General features: G+C 40.7%; 1 protein-coding gene across 2 annotated transcripts in view; it reads left to right on the forward strand.

Moving 5' to 3' along the window:
* LOC139687837 (probable peptidoglycan muropeptide transporter SLC46) overlaps nucleotides 1-17,500 on the forward strand; it is a 21,068-nt gene continuing 3,568 nt past the window's right edge. Inside the window, exons 1-11 of one of the 2 annotated variants that reach the window (XM_071585156.1) lie at nucleotides 1-114; nucleotides 2,085-2,155; nucleotides 5,148-5,474; nucleotides 6,097-6,273; nucleotides 10,177-10,355; nucleotides 10,771-11,015; nucleotides 11,087-11,194; nucleotides 11,299-11,427; nucleotides 12,536-12,637; nucleotides 16,000-16,137; nucleotides 16,336-16,419. In XM_071585156.1, the coding sequence (XP_071441257.1) occupies nucleotides 5,319-5,474; nucleotides 6,097-6,273; nucleotides 10,177-10,355; nucleotides 10,771-11,015; nucleotides 11,087-11,194; nucleotides 11,299-11,427; nucleotides 12,536-12,637; nucleotides 16,000-16,137; nucleotides 16,336-16,419 (1,318 nt within the window). In that variant the 5' untranslated portion in view covers nucleotides 1-114; nucleotides 2,085-2,155; nucleotides 5,148-5,318. The remainder of the gene's footprint in view (nucleotides 115-2,084; nucleotides 2,156-5,147; nucleotides 5,475-6,096; nucleotides 6,274-10,176; nucleotides 10,356-10,770; nucleotides 11,016-11,086; nucleotides 11,195-11,298; nucleotides 11,428-12,535; nucleotides 12,638-15,999; nucleotides 16,138-16,335; nucleotides 16,420-17,500) is intronic. The other variant, XM_071585164.1, reaches the window with a different exon arrangement.

Genomic DNA, 17,500 nt, shown 5'->3' on the forward strand with positions numbered 1-17,500 from the left:
TCTAACATGAGACTCTCCGATAGCAACGTTTGGATTACAGTCGACTAGGACGCACCAGGTGCCAGGCGCGGCGCTCAACACTCTTCCATGAACAGCCTACATTTGGAAAGGAAGGTAAGAGGGATTCGTGCGTTGTGGGATGTGGAGAGAAACAGGGAGGGAAACCCGGCGTGGACTCTTTTCTTCGCAGTCTCTAAATTACCCCACACTCTTTCCTTGTCGTTATCGCGAGCCTCTCTCACCAGCCTGCAGCTCTTCCCCATTTCCCAATCCCCACGTGCTCTCATAAGAGATGAATACGTATGATTGTATTACCAAAATCACCACGGTTGGTGCCATTTATTCCTCGTAAGTAATCCTTTATATCCTTTTGGTCGATTGTTTCACTAATACTCAGAGCATATTGTTTAAAATAACACATTATGTATTTACTTTACATTTTCTATCCCGAAATACGTGACATCTAATGTTTTTAAGTACTCTTTTTGATAATATCGCTGTTTTAATAATTAGCCACCAACATCCTAGATCCAATTGGAAACTTTCCACAACCTCTCTCTCTCCCAGAACTAAGTGTTGAAACCATTCACAAGAGACGAAATAGTATGTATTTATTTTGATCCTTTATTACTTGCCGTGCTTTAGTTATTTTTTCGTAATCAACTTCAGACTTAACTTTTTTTGAGGTAAGCTGTGTCCATTGCGTAACAAAGATTGTCAACTAAAATAGCAGTGTGCTCTTTTTACGAAAGAGACATAAGGAATCACATAATCCAAATTAATAAGGGAATATGTTGATTAAATGTAGGTTTTAAGCGGACTCTAAACAACTATTTAATTTTTTAAAACTTTAATCACTCTTAAATCAATCTGAATTTTGTTTTAGTTGTTTGGTATAAAATGAGCCGAAGGTGTTGTCATTAGACACCCACACATCATCTATTGCATGTCACTGCGCAGCTTAAGTGTCGCAACTGTTAACATGCGTTGGGATTCCGAACTTCCCACCCACTGTCCTCGACGTCACGGGACAACTCCTCTCTCACTACGGCAGTGATTCCCCCGGGGCGTGGATCCCCCGGGGCAGTCAAGACCCGTGCCGCTGATAGTGCGCCCCCCTTTAACGGCCACATTTGTGCCTACAAGCGCACTCTCGAGAAACGAAACACCGAAATACATCATTACCTCTTTCACCAACATCTCACAATGACACAAACTCTTATTTATTCTGCGAGGGCAAGTGAAGCTGAAAGGCTTCCGTTTGACCAGGACAGTTACCTTACCAAAGACGAAATTCTTTGACAGTTTTTTGGATCAGTGTCAAGTGGTAGTAAAGCAAAGATGGAGGTATAATGATGCTTTGAAAGTGACCTTAGCGTTGTATGATTGCGAAATCTGGGAATTCCAAAAGCCGATGAACATCAATAACTTTTTTGATCATTAACGTCAAGGAGAATGGAACAATTCCTATGGAAATACAGAAAGATAAATGAAGGAATGTCAAGGGGAAGGAATGTGAAGGGAAATTCAGTGAGGGAAGAAAGAGTAGATGGAAGTGATGAAAAAAGGCAATCGCAACTGCAATTAAAAATTGCGATAGAGGGGATAATGCTCTCTACGTTAGTAAGTTGGAGTAGTAGTTGTAGTTTTGAGGGGAGGCGACCGACAGCTAAGGTCATTTGCGCCATAGGGGAAGGACAGGAAAGGATGAAGGGTGGAGAGAAACCCGGCGTCGGCATTAGCCTACTCTTTACGAAAGGCGCCAAGGGGTCCGCGGCTTAACGTCCCATCCGACGGACGGCGTACTCACTCAAAGTGCCCTCCACAAAGCACCTCAAGTAGGGATCGAGATACCTCTGAAAAATATTCAACACCGCCGGGATTTGAACCCGCGCCCTCAGGGTGGGAAGCCAGTACGTTAGCCCCCGCACCATCTCGATCCCCTGAGTAAGTTGGATGGAGGGGAAAAAAAAATAATTGAGATGGCACGAATATGACAAAAAAAGATGGATGAAGCAGTCTTAAAACAAAGTATATCTCTAGTGCCGTTCTCTAAAATTAAACAATCTTGTAATTTTTTCCAGGATTCTCCCGAAATCTGCCTTCAACCTCCAGAATATCAATCAATTCTGACCGGATGATCGATTTCTCGTAGGTAAGTCCGATGTTTTCACGCCGTCTGATAATTTTGACTGAATTCAGTATCGACTTGATATTACACGCAGAAGGTCCGCGGTTCAAGTCTTGGGATGATGGATGTTTTTTCGAAGTTCATCAAGAAAGACGGCTTTTGCGTGGACTTGTGTGCTGCCTTGAGGGATACGATTCCGCAGATAACGTGACGCACGTTCGTTCGTCAACAGAATCATTAATTTCACCGCTCTTTGATTTCTCTCCGCGCGGAACTCTAAGGGCTAGCACGTGTCCGGAGGAATACGGCAAAGCAGGAGAAACTCGCGTGCGCCCACCGAGCGACAGCCCAGTCAAGTCTCCCCACTTCATTGCCAATCCGCCGATACATTTTCCTACACTTTCGGTTTCAGCTTTCGATATCTCTTTTTTTCGTACGTATCATTTAATCCATTTCCCTGTCCTTATTCATAATTTTCATTATAGCTTACTGATACTCAATTGCAATCGTCCCGGTTAACGCTTCTGCCGTCCGGAAACCAATCAGATCCACCCCCGCTGATTGTCAAACCACGAGAGCAATCCAGTTGCTAATTGCGCCGTGAGGTGCTGACTTCTAGACACTTACCACCCGGCAGTCCTAATTGGCAAAATTAAAAAGATCAATATTTATTTACCATTTCATACGTTCGGGCTTATGAAATTTGCCGCCCAAACTCTCTGGTAGGATGGCACAAAAATAGAGGGTCAACACTCAACTACAAAGGCAGTGACACAGGAGTGTGGGGGTGAGGGGAGGGTGTCTGTAAAGGCTGAGCGTGGCAAGGGTGGAGTCACGTGGAAAAAGGAACGGCTGGAGAACCCCGGTGGGAGACTCGAATGAACGAATGATTAGCGTCGTTTCACTCTTTCATGTACTTTTGAGTGGATTTTAATGATCCCTTGAGTCATCCATTACATCCGTGAGCTTTGTCGGCGCGGAAGATCGCGGGGGCGAGCAAATGCTTTTGGGAATGAAATTTAGTCGATGTGGATTCGATAAGTAAACAGGCTGGACTTACATGCCCAGGATCAGAGGTTACAGCTTGACATTGTCAAATTCTGCTCAACGACGAAGCATATATTTTGTATACAATCGTCATGGCCATATTAAGGCTTTTATTGATTTCATATTTCTATCTAACGGGTGAAGCAGAATGGACTCCCTGATTTGACGAATGGATTGTAAAAAAACCAACTAAGATAATTAAAAAAGATTTTTATTTCTGAAAACTACATTTTATTTCATTAGGTTTTTTAAATTATTTCATCCAGGTGACGACCTTGGTGAGCGATACACATGTTGAGTCGTTCAAAAAGGTTTTCGAAAACTCTTCTCAGCATATCTAACGTTATTCCAGCGATTACATCTGTAATTACCTCCTTAAGAGCTTCCGAGGTCCTTGGTCGAACTTGGTAAACCTCAGCTTTGAGATATTCCAAAGTCACGTGGGCTCAAATCCTGGGAGCGAGGGGGGCGTGGAACATCCCCTCGTAAGGAGATTAGGCGGCCGGGAAATTGTTCTTGCAGGATTTGGCGTGAACGACGGACGGTATGAGCCGTGGCACCATCCTGTTGGAACCAAAAGGCTTCTGTGTCATATTCTTCACCACTTTGGGGTGTAAAAAGTTCTCCAGCATCTCAAAATAGCGCACAGATTTCACAGTAACAGTTGAACCTCGAGATTCAAAAAAAGTAAGGCCCAATAAGACCTATGGAGGACACAACACAACAAACTGTCTCTTTGGGGCTATGAGGAGGTCTTGGATGAAGTTTACGAGGGTTTTCAGTCGCCCAGTAGCGAAAATTTTGCTCATTTACTGAGCCAGAGAAGTGAAAATGCGCTTGATCGCTAGGCCACAGAATAGTGTCAGGTTGCACAGAGGTTAAGATTACATTGTAAGCATCTGGACGTTTCACCCAATCTTCTAAACTCAATTCTTGAACTGCCATCATCTTTTAGGGGTGTAAGTGAAGGTCAGAGTGTAAAATTTGCCTTCCCGTTCTGGGCGATATTCCTAAAGCAGCGGCATGTTTCCGCGCATGGCGCGATGGAGAGTGTTCAACGGACGCTCTCACTGCCATGATGTTTATCAGGTGGCCGCACACTTTTAGGTCGCCCAGTTGGTTTTCTAGGAAGTGCAGATCCTGTCACCCGTACGCTAGTTATCAATTCCCTGGGGGTTTTAGCATCGGGAACTCTGTCATGACGAGTCAAACCAAACTGTCTACGAAAAGCCCTCTGCGTCACCGCCACACTAATCATTGTTTTTAAAGATCGTTTCTACGACAAAACCTCGATGCTCACCAGACCACTGCATGGCAATCAATAACAATTACGCTGTTTCCCCAATCTAACGCCACCACTCCCACTCCCCTAATTCACCCGTCCGTTCTTCAGTGATTTTTTAAAACTAGGGAGTCCGTTCCGTCTCACCCTGTATTTTGGGTGGATAACCCCGAGAATGACTGGCAGACTCTGGTACGCTGAGGTGGATTTTGTAGGTGGTAAGAGACCATCAATGATTTTGATATAAATTAAAATAAATAATTGTCACCCAATTCAACAACAAACTGGCGATTTGTAGTCGTGACCCCCGAATCCAAACAGTAAGTTCTTCGTGCCAGCCAACATCACGGCACAGATGAGAAAGGAGGTCGATAATATGATAGAGCATGCTAATAAAAACATAAACCCTAATAGTTTGAATAGATGATATTTTATGTCATTTTTGCCAAGCACGATAAAGGATCAGAATAGCATTGTCCGACCGCGGTAGGGGTAAAAATATTCGGGACAAAATTAGTCTGGTGTGTACTATTCACCCCCTGCCACACACCCTAGCGGTGGCCTGCAGGGTAATTAAAAAATACAAATAATATTGCTGGTATCCTACGCTTCCAAGCATCGAAACTGGAACGACAATCACAATTCTCACGACCATTTCCTTCCGATTGTGTTATCTCTTATTACCAGGCGGCGGTGATGGAGGGACCTTGCCCTTGGACATTGTGAGAGGGGCAAGATCGGGGGTGAGAAGAGTGCCCTCGGCGGGCCTTGATCTCGGCCTTTAGGATATGGGCGCCCAGTGAGGACAGGGAGGCGATAGAGGCGAGGGCCCACTTTGTTTACCGTCGACGGAGACCGATGGCGGGGGTTGGCGAGGGGGCGTCGGCGGGAGTGGTCGCCGTCCTTCCGGCGGGCGGGCGTCTCTCCCTCTGCCGGAGAGTGGCGACGTTCTTCCGCAGCGCCACCGTGGAACCCGTGATGGTGGTGCACATGACAGCGGCCATGCTCATCCAGGTGAGTGAATCGCCCTGCCCGTCGGCCGGAACGCGTCAAGTGCCCGGGGGTGGGCAACTATCTCTTGAAGTGACTCCGACATCTGCGACGCGGATCCCCATGAAACCGATTAAGTTCTGTTCGAGTAGCTTCACGGAGGCCGAGTGATTTTCCGGATAGCATGTCTTCCTGGGCAACCATAGAGAAAAGAAAAAGGTCCATCTCTACCCTGGAGTGCAAGATTTGCATGCCTTTGGGTTTATTGGTTGTGAGCTCTGCCCTCTTTTGAGAAACAAGCCTTCTGGTCGAATACTGTTGTTAACTACAATCAGGTGTCTGGTCCCTTACAAGACCAATTCTGCTAGAATCACTTTATATCCTACCAACTTACACTCATTAATTCCTACCTCTTATAGGAATTCCTTTAAGTAAAAATAGTAGTACGAGTGAATCAGTAAAAATAAGTAAGTTTATTGAAACAACTGTAAAGTGCGGATATTTTTAATATTTCTGTTCTGAAGGGAAATGGAATGGAATGGTATGTGTGGACATACATAAGAGACGAAATGATGAATTAACAGTCATTTGGGTGTTGAAACTGACGCATACCTGTGTGCTCCAATTGCATTCTTGTTTTCAATAGGTAGTGTGGCAGAGTTTCTTGCTGAACATGGTGTGCAGTGAGCATGCAGAGCAAAACAAAACGGTTGCTGGCCAGAATATCACTCCAGCCGTATGCCATCAGCTTCTCACGGAAGTTGCAGAGGATGATTTGGACCAAGCAGAGGCTGTGATTCAAATTGACGCTGCCAAAATCCAGGTATTATACGGACACATTTATTTGGAAAACATGGCACATATTTAAACTATCATAAAATCATAAGCGCAACAGAGAACGTAGTAAATAATTCCCAACCCTGAGAGTTTCCCGATGTGAAATATGTGTGAAGTAGGTATCTTCCACTATCTTTAAGCCTAACAGGTAAAACAAGCATTACAATGAATGAAATCTATTTTTTATTTCATAGCATGCATTCAAAAGGTAAAAATTTAGGTAAAATAAATAAATACATATACATTGACATAATCAAAGTTATACTATGCTGAGAAACAATCATAGGGAGGAAGAAGTTGGCAGCGTATACGATCAATTAGATAACATTTATATATTAGATAATTCGCGGGAGCTCCTGGAGGGAAAAATTTGATACACGTAGTGATGGGGGGTTGAAGCACGACGGTAGGCGAAGGAAGAGATGGTGGTGAGGTTAGGGTCTACGGTTTAGGAACTAGAAATGACCGCGAGAAGGAAACAATAGAGCTTTGTAGGAGACAGAGGATAACCATAAGGGAGAGAGAGGAGCACTTGGAATAGACACTCAAAAGGCGTAGGTAGACATGGGAAATGCCCGAGGATTCAGGAAGATATGAGTTAGACTATACGATATTATGGTGAGGCACAAATTAGGGTACAATATGATTAAATCACACAGTTTCCCAGGAGCAGAGGAGGTTTAAGGTTATAATATATTACTAATAAAATGCAGCGTCAGATTCAAGAGAATACGTGTAAAATAGGAGAGATAATGGAGGAAATGAAATGGGAAGTATAAACCAGGATGAAACGCTGGGATTGCCGGCAGGCAGTAGAGAAAGTTGTGAGTGAGGATGGGGAGACAGGAAGTTATCAAAAATGGCATATCGAGTACCACATACGATACCACAGGAATAGAAAATAGGAAAAGGACGTACAAACCATGCATGACAGACGAATGATTTGCATGATAGACCAGAGAAGGATATGGAAGAATGTAGATAAGGTAGGTAAGGTAGTATCAAGAGTTGAGTAATAAACTGAAGTGGGGAGTGAACTGAGCGAAAGAAGCGTGGTCCGGAACTGAGAAGGCAAAATCCATGCAAATAATCAAAGATAAGTCAGAAAGTTATTCATTGATCCAAAAATATTCAAGAGAGATAGAAAGAATACATATAGTATAAACTAGTAGTTGGAGGTAAATGGAGTAGACAGAACATCCGTGAATCATTTAAAGATTTAGGGAAATGTGGTGCTAAGTGTTTTAATGGACTAATGAGTAGCATCAATGAGGGAGGAATTTGACCGGAATATTTCTTTAGATCAGGATTTCTTCCATTATAATAAAGCGGAAAGCACCCCCATGAGAGGACTGTAGAATAATAAGCTACGTGATTCTTAAGATTATCAATGAGAAGATGGAAAATGATTGTTCAAGGAATCATCAGCTTGTTCTCAGAAAGGTACGCGTGATGCCAAAGCAATAATGAAGTCGCTCATAGAGAGGCGCATAGAATGCAATCGAAATATATTCGTTTGTTTCGTAAATTTTGAGGTGTTTAAAAGAGTTGATGAGGTAAAATAAATAAATACATCGCTGAATATGAGTAGAATGGAAGAAGATCACCTGTCGGCAACCTATATGTATACGAGGCCTGTTCAAAAAGTATCGTGAATTTTGAATTTTCGCGGGTTACGTATATTTGGTTTACGATTTTTTATGGCGTTATGTTAGTACTTATGTCTCTCAATTATGCCGAACATTTCGGCCATTTTGAATGTTCAGTTAATTGTTGACGGCTGTTTTGCTCCGATGTTTTTCGGCTTGTCTTCGATTTTTGCCTGTTCCAAAAAATGGAACAAAGAATCTGTATCACATTTTGTGTGAAAAACGAAATTAAGTGCGCGGACGTATTTCGAATGCTGTGGCATATGGAGAAGCTAACTTGGACCGAAGCAACGTTTATTGGTGGTGCAAAATGTTCTCAGAGGGCCGAGAAGATGTGAACAACGATGAGCGTGCCAGACGCCCGAGCACGTCAACGACAGACGAAAACATTGATGAATTGAAGAAAATAGTATCGGCCAATCGTCGAATCACCGTCAGAGAAGTTGCTGAGGACCTAATCATATCTATTGGCTCGAGCCATTCCCGTGACCGATGCATATGACACGGGTCGCCGCGAAATTCGTACCAAGATTGCTCAATTTCGACCAAAAACAGCCACGCATTAACATTGCTAATAAGGTGTTAGACTCTGTCCGCGACGACCCAAATTTGCTCCAGAGGGTCATGACGAATCATGGGTTTATGGTAATGAAGTGGAAACTAAAGCTCAATAATCACAATGGAAGCTGCAGCACGAGCCAAGACCGAAACAAGCGCGCCAAGTTCGGTCGAATGTGAAAGTTTTGCTTACAGTTTTCTTCGATTACAGGGGCGTGGTGCATCATGAGTTCTTGGCATGGGGTAGAACGGTAAATAAGGAATATTACCTGCAACTCAAGCGCAATTTGCGCGAGGCAATCCGTTACAAACGCCCGGATTTATGGAAGAATAAAAATGGGCTTTTGCACCATTACAACGCCCCTGCTCAAGCATCGTTACTTGTGCGCGAATTTTTGGCCAAAAACAATACACTAATGATGCCTCAGCCACCGTATTCTCCAGAACTGGCCCCGCGGTGACTTTTTCTTGCTCCTGAAACTGAAGAAACCCATGAAAGGACGACGCTACGCTACGATTGACGAGATAAAGATTACATCGAAGGAGGAGCTGAACAAGATCACAAAAAATGATTTTTTGAAGTGCTTCGAGGATTGGAAAAAACGTTGGCACTAGTGTTTATTATCAAATGGAGATTACTTTGAAGGGGACAAAATAGATATTCATGAATAAATAAATAATTTTTGAAAAACACAAGAGTCGCGATACTTTTTGAACCGATCTCGTACATATATCTCAAGACCCCACAGATACAAGAGGTAGATGGAGGGTCGGGATGGGCAGCGTTATGAAGTATGGTTATATAGAGATGTCTACTATCACCGTGATTTTTAGCACAATGATTTTTTACATCTTATTTGTGTAAGAAATAGTATAAAAGGCATGTAATTAACTGGGGATATGAATGAAAGTCGGAGGAGAATGAATAGAATCAGTTAATTTGGATGATCTAACTTTAGTTAGCCAGTCATCCAAAATGTTATAAGCACTGCTGAGCATATTAGAAAATCAATTTAAACGATTCTATAAGGATTGCATGGTGCGAGAAGAAATCCATGTGGGATTTCCTCTCGCACCCCGCATTCGAAACTCAACGTCTCGATCTAAGTCCGTCATTCTCATATCTGTCGGTTACATTGGACATACAATAATATGTTCCTTGCGGGGAAGGTAGAATGGGCACTTGACAACGGTGATGCATTGAAATAAATGTAGGACAGAAGTACCTTGATATCAGAGACATCCGTCAGATCCAAGCGGGAGTCCCCCGTCTGATGGCTGGAATGCAAAGGTGTCCCGGGCCCGTCGTGCCCATCTCTAGCGTTCTTCGTTGAACTGGCCGCGAGCAACTCTCCTCCCGGCGGAGGTTCCTCATCCGGATTCCTTCCCCATCCATTCGAAGACGCCCTCCACCCTTCTTCTCCCCCCACCCTTCCTCTTAGCGCCCCTCCGGTGGCCGAGCGGGACTCTCCGCACACTAAGTCTCGCCCATTGAGGGATAGGTCATCGGACAGCATGTGCCTTTCGGGACAATGGGAATTGTGGGAAACAGTCAAACGAAGCGATCTCGGATTCCGTTGAGAGTATGATGGCGAAGGGGAGTGGTAGTCAAATGGGTGGGCTACTACTACTGATTACTGAAGTTCGACACTGTAATCGTATTACTCCCTCTCTTTATGCAGGCGTGGAGATCTGCCGTGGAATTCGCCATCTTGGTGCCGGTGGTACTTCTGCTCGGAGTGTGGAGTGATGGCACAGAGAGGTCTCGTGCTAATCGCAGGGCGGTTATGCTGCTGTCTTTACTGGGCAGATTCCTTCAGGCCTCCTTGCTTTTCGTCTTGAGCATCATATTTCATGGAGGGTAAGAAGTATTGTCAGTTAAAAATGTAAGCTCTTTAAAATATCAATCAACCGTTGGAATTATAGCTCAATACTTAGGATCTGAGGATCCTGTTAATTTTTTGGGGTCGTGGTTCGAGTCGTCGAAGTACAAGAATCTCATCAATTGAAACCTCAGTAACGTCTGCACTTCGTCGTACGTCTTAAAAAAACAGTACAGGTCTCACACCCTGTTTACTTCTGTGATTTTCTTTCGCTTTAGAGTCACTTACCATGGTTGTCTCAATCAAAGTGACTTAGCAATAAAGGAGAATTCGTGATCATTGAGTGAATTTCAGTGATGCGCACTGGCCCAATTTCTCGGAGTGCCTCCCATGCAGGAGAGGGTTCTTCCTCGGGGGTCGCCCACCCCCTCATCCCCCTTCCTCTCCTTCAAGGCAGCCGGGCTCGCACGGTGCCGCGGTCCGGCCTTCCACGCTGGCGGCCCTGACGGTGGCGCTGCCCGTGGCCCTGACGGGGTCATGCACCGCTTTCGACGCGGCCGCGTACGCCCACGTGGTATGCCAGGCGCCCCCACAGCACCACACCTTCCGACTCGGGATGGCCAACGGCTTTTGGTGCTTGGGGACGGTGGTCGGCTTCGTCATCTCTGGCTTCCTCTTCAAGGCATTCGGGTTCTCGGGTAAGCACCAGAGGGGCTCCACGCTGCCGGCATTCATTTCACTGACAAATGCGTGCTTCTTTCCTTTCCAGGAGTTTTCGGCACCGCCGCCGCCCTGGAGATGGCGGCCATTGTGCTGACGCTGTGCCTTGTGAAAGAGAAGCAGGGCCCTCGGGTGAACAGTGAGGCCAAATATTGCTGTGAGAATTTGCTTCGCTCCTTTTGATGTCCCCCTCAAATTCCTCGTCCTCTGTCAAATGTGCTCGATGAAAGAAAGACCTAATGGATGCTTATTTTTTGGCAGATAAGTGCATGGACCCGAGGGAGATTATGGGACCATTGAAAGTGACTTTCCGTCGCCGGCCGAATAACAGTAGGCGACTCATCTTCCTCATGCTGTTTTGCCTCGTCCTTTCTTATGGCGCATCCTGCGGTAAGGGCTTGAAACATCAGACAGCTCGACTTTTTACACAATATGCATACCCTAAAATCATCGTTTCACACCATTTTTTCGTGTATTTTCGACATTAATAACTTCGTTTGAACACCATATAAGAGTTATGTACTTATGTAAAATGACAAAGATACAGAGAAGATACAAGTTCCATTATATTAATGCGAGGCATAGATTTAGGGTATGACATGACCACCTCACAAATTTTTCAAGGAGTGCATCTGGATTCAGATGTCAAATTAGTGCTCATGAAACATATTGTTGAATTTGAGAGAGAGAAAGGGATTTGGTAGAAGAAAATGGAATCTAGAATACTTAAGATGGGATGAGAGCAAAGGAGTACCAAAAGGCAGTTGAGCAAATTCAGAGGTAGGATAATGGGATGGGTACAAGAGCAGAAGGATGGTAATTTCTCAAAGAAGGGATAAAGAAAACGGAGAACAAAACGATAAATATAAAAGCGGCTATAAACACATAGATTATAGACGATATAATTAGGAAGATGCATAAAATAAAAAAATAGAAAAAGTAAAGATAGAATTAGGAAGAAGAAAGTACCAGGAGTAAAATAATAAACTGAGGCAAGAAATGTCAAAGGAAACATGGGAATGAAGGGTTTGAATTTGCTAAGTCGTGATTACCAGTGATTTTAGATAGTTCTGAAAATTTTGAAAAGTGCTGGTTAGAGATTACAACCTTGCCTGACTCCATATTTATTTTCACCTTTATTTACCAACATTGTGGCAGTGACTTTGTTCTTAGTTAGTTAAGTACAATTTTTCATGTTTTGTCTATGCTAATGTTTATACTTACATTGGAATATTGTGATACCATTCTGATTACAAATAGGTAGACAGCAAAAGATAGCGCACTCTTTAAATATTATATTTATGTTCTATAAATGCACACATGCTTTACTAAAAATTATTTTACCAATCTAGTGATGAGTAACAATGCCATATCTATTGATATATTAATTATATTACATAGTCTCTGATGCCATAGTATTAGTTATGAAGGGTCTCTGGGAGGTACTTGCGCAGAAATATATCAATGAAAGAAGTTTATGGAAAATTCAATATTCCAGGGAGGCAATCAGTGATGTTCCTATACACAAGATATCGGTTCCATTGGGATGAAGTGGAATATGGACTCTATGGCATGTTTTTAATGGTGATGGAAGTAATCGGTAAGGAGGAATGGCTTTTTTAAATTTTTAAATAGGATATGATTTTCAAATAAATTCAATAATGTAATGGTTTATCAGTAGGAAATGTATGAATATTATATAATCAATCCAGTCATCACCGTATAATACACATGAAGTTGGTCGCGGTGTACCAGTAGGTAAAGCATTGGACTACTGACTGGAGGGTCCTGGGTTTGATTCCCAGACAAGTCTCTGGGCACCTGCTACAACACCCAAGCTATGTGATTTTTCGGGCACCAGATCTTCCTGGGAAACCATAACTAGCACAGGGAAAGGAACTAACCCCTAGCCTGATATGTGAATTTCACATGCCGTTGGGCTTAGTACTGGATGAACTCTACCATCACCAACCAAACAGACCTTCGGGTTGATTACTGTGTTTATGGTTATGGTTAATACACATAAGGCCACAAAGGTCCATGAAACTACTTAATTTGGCTGAAAATTTCAGTTTGAACTTAAATATGAAGAACAGTTGAAAAGGTAAAAAAAATGTGTCTCCTTATGGATAGTAACATTACAATAAATCTGATTATTTCCATCGTAAAGAAAAATGAAGTATCCCGTGAGATATATATCATACATCATATTATCTGTGATCTTATTGTTATTAATGAATTAATAATTTAGAGTGATACTCACTTGAGAACTCATTTGCTAGATGAGATATAATAATTCCAGTTATTTGTAAAAAGTGTAGACTCCTCATGACAACTAGAGTGGAACCTTGTCCAATGAGCATAATTCATTCCAGAATATTTCTCCCAAAGAGAAAATTTTTTTCCAAGTAAAATAATGTACAATATGATAATGTGTCACATATATTTATTCAGGGCATTTCAATACTCCTATTGAAACATTAATGACTAGACAGTCACAAATCTAAGTACCATTAAGAAATTAGACATTTTTCAATAAGTAACACCACAGATCATTATGCAGGGATGTCCAATTTTTTATAGACCAAGTAGATGCATTATGAGAGTTTGTAATGACTTGTATTCATTTCAGATGAGAAATTTGTACCTTTTTAAACAATGACTTTATGGCTAATAATCAAGTAGGCATTATCAAATGAAATAAACTTCTTGCTTCAAAATGACTTTTTTATCCCTGGTCATACTGCAAATATGTATATTTTCCAGGAGTTTGCACTCAGTTGTACATAAAGTTCAAAATTTTAAATTAAAATTATATGTCTGTTGGACATATTTCTATGAATACCTTTATTTTTTAATAAAAACTTTATTGGCACATTCCAAGCCTATTTTGATTTTAAGCTGGCGCAAAAAGTTCACAAACATTCATTTTTTCTTAAATAGTGATGTGCCAAATTTTGTCATTGGACATTGTTGCCTGTGGTAGGAGAATATACATGCCCTAGTTTCTGGAGGAACCAGGGGTTCGTTGTACCAGCCAATTTCATGGCTCTCAACAGTGGGCCATTCAAATCTTTCCTTAGGTCCCAAAAGAGATTTCTTTTTTATTTCTTGCACCATATTTTCATCAATTTCAACTTCATGATCAACATCATGCCTTGCATAAAACTTCCTTGTCAAACTCTGAACTACCAAAAATAGAATTAATTGAACACATTGATATCCATGATAAAACACAGTGGTATTGAAATATCCATTGCTATAAAATTAAAACCTACATTTTGGACCAATGTTAGGTTTAAAAACAGTATTGATTTGAATGAACTTATTCTCTTTATTAAATAGTTCCACAATTAAGACATGATCTTTTATACTATCCATATTAACTTATTTTCCTCTGAAATATACAATAAATAGTTTCCAAGGATACTATTGTCAATGGTTGCTAAATCTTAGATTTCATCATATTAGAATTAATGGAATAACCATGCATGTTTCTGTTCATTTGGTTTATTTTCTCCATAACTCTATGATTTATTGCAATCCATTTATTCTTCAATGGCCCATAATAAGAATATAATCATCAATATTCACTATGTTTTAAGGTGATTCTAAGTTGCTAATCTCTCTGTGATGATTTACTTGCAACATTTTTTTTAATCCAGTCAAAAAGTTGTCATTGATTTCATACCATAGATAAAGATTTATTCAAAGACATCAGCCAAATGAGTAAGCTGGCATCTATTTTCTGAGTAGTATGAGTAGTATAACAAAATGGTTACAATGGCCAAAATGTACATGTGATGTATGAAACTGAATAAGGTTGATGGCATTCTTTGAATTAAAAAGTTTTTAAACTATACATGGATATCAGAAGATTTATTGTTCATGCATTTTTAGGCAATATTTATTGGTAATATGTAAAGAATGAATTTAACCTTGGTTCTAATAAATGCATTCACTCAAAACAAATACATTTATTTAAACTAAACTTCTTGTAGTGGACTTCTGCCCACAACACATAAACTAAGTAATATATATTATTTATATATATATATATATATATATATATATATATATATATATATATATATATATATATAATGGGGTCGCAGTAGTCCAGGGGGTTGAGCGGTGGACTGCTGACTGGAGGGTCCCGGGTTCGATTCCCGGGCAAGGCACTCTGGGCACCTGCAGCTCCACCCAAGCTAAAGTGATTTTTTGGGTACCAGGTCTTCCTGGGAAACCATAACCGGCACAGGGAAAGGAACTGGCCCCCCTACAGCTGGCAGTCCAATGCTCTACCCACTGGACTACCGCGACCCACACATATATACAGGGAAAGGAACTGGCCCCCCTACCCTGATGTGTGAATTTCACATGCCATATCGGGCTTAGTACTGGGTGAACTCTACCATCACCTACCAAACCGACCTTCGGGTTGATTACTGTGTTTATGGTTTATATATACATACATATATATATATATATATATATATATATATATATATATATATATATATATATATATACACACATACATATATATATATACACACATACATATATATATATACATACACATGTACACATATATATACATATATACATTTCATATTTCCCTTCAGCATTATCCAATGTGGGTAATTCATACATGCATGGATCTTATATTTGTCTAAATAAATATTTTTGATTCCTCTTTTTGAAATGAAGTACATTTTCCATTAATAATGGACATAGAGAATTGTAGCAGCGAAAGTCATGGTTTTCCTCAAGATATCCAAGAACTTTGGAAATACTGGAATACTTATGTTACACACCATGGATACTACAAATGATAATGATATAAATGAGAACTTTTGGTATCCAAGAAATAATGATAAAAAAATGCCTAAAATTTTATGACTTTCATATAACTCTTCCTCATACCGATATTACCTCTTTCCAATTCTCTTTGAGCAGGTTCCTTTATAGCAATGGGATTATTCAGTTACTACATGCAAATGGCTGATGCTATAATTGGAGCCATGTCTTGTACCAGTCACCTGCTCTCTAGCACTTTCTATCTTTTTGCTAACACAAGCTGGCAAATGTATGTGGGTAAGTACTAAATATCCATACTCTTTTTAAAAAAACAAATTGATACATATTCATTCCATGAAATTCCAAGTTGAACAAAAATAAGTGATTAACTCTAAGTGTACCTGTTGGATTACAAATCAATATTAAATTAAAGGTATACCTACATTGATGTAATATTATGTAAAAATGAGTCTTCAATTAGATTGTATTTTTCAGCTCCACTGGTGGAAATGGCAAACGGCCAAGTGGTTGTCATTCCAAGAGCAATCATTACAAAACTGGTCAAGAGAAATGAACAAGGTGATTCCAATACCTATGCACCTAATTTCAATGGACTTTTTAAAATACTATATGAATATCTTCATTAAAATGGGCATAGTAGTCCAGGAGTACAGCATTGGAGTACTGACCAGAAGGTCCAGGTTTGATTCCCAGGCACGCCTCTCTTGGCACCCCAAGTTCCACTCAAGCTGTGTGATTTTTCAGGTACCAGATCTTCCTGGGAAACCATAGCCAGAACAGGGACAGGATCTGGCCCTCTTCCCTGATGTGCGAATGCCACCTGCCGTTGGGCTTAGTAGTATTGGGTGAACTTTACCATCACCTATTAAACCAACCTTTGGGTTGATTACTGAGCTTATGGTTTCATCTTAGTTCAACATATCAAGCATTTTGGCAAGAAACCATCTGTATATCATGTGATCAACTTAAATGTTCTCTGGGGGTTTTGAGGAACACTTATCAGTTCATGTTGATGATTTTATGACTTAGTAATGAGTTTATTGGTTCATAGAGTACTTGAAGAACCTAGGATATTTTAGCCTAAACTAAAGAAATTAATTGGATATTCTTACTCTTATCTGATGTTTCTGAGTTGATATTAATTAATTCAAGAGTGAACAGCTACTCTTCTTACCCAGGAATAACATATTTATATTGAAAAAAATTCAATAAATATGTAGATTGGAGCCTATTAAAAAATGGGAAGAGTCGAGCATAAATTCACAAGTGCTTGTTAATACAGAAAGTAAAGGTACAATATGATTCATTCAGGAGAGGGATTTTACACATCATCACAAAAAACAGAAATATGTATTGATATGGAACTATCAATTAATATCAATGAAGTAGCATTAAACTTCAAAAGGTTAAGAGCTACTTTATTAAAAGTTCAGAATTGTTTTTGAGTCATAGGCACATCATAAACAAAAAGTCTGAAGTTAGATAGCTAAAGCATACGCATAAAGATTGCATGCCTCTTTTAAGTTTTTCCTGGAAAAATCACTTTGAATACATGTTCTGGAAAGTGGAAACCACTTGCATTACTTGAGGGTTTGATGCACATAAGGATAACAAGTCTCATGGGAAAACATATTGAAGG

This window comes from Hetaerina americana, unplaced genomic scaffold (assembly GCF_022747635.1).
Source record: "Hetaerina americana unplaced genomic scaffold, ioHetAmer1.1.p SCAF_1, whole genome shotgun sequence".
In the NCBI taxonomy this organism is placed as follows: Eukaryota; Metazoa; Arthropoda; class Insecta; order Odonata; family Calopterygidae; genus Hetaerina; species Hetaerina americana.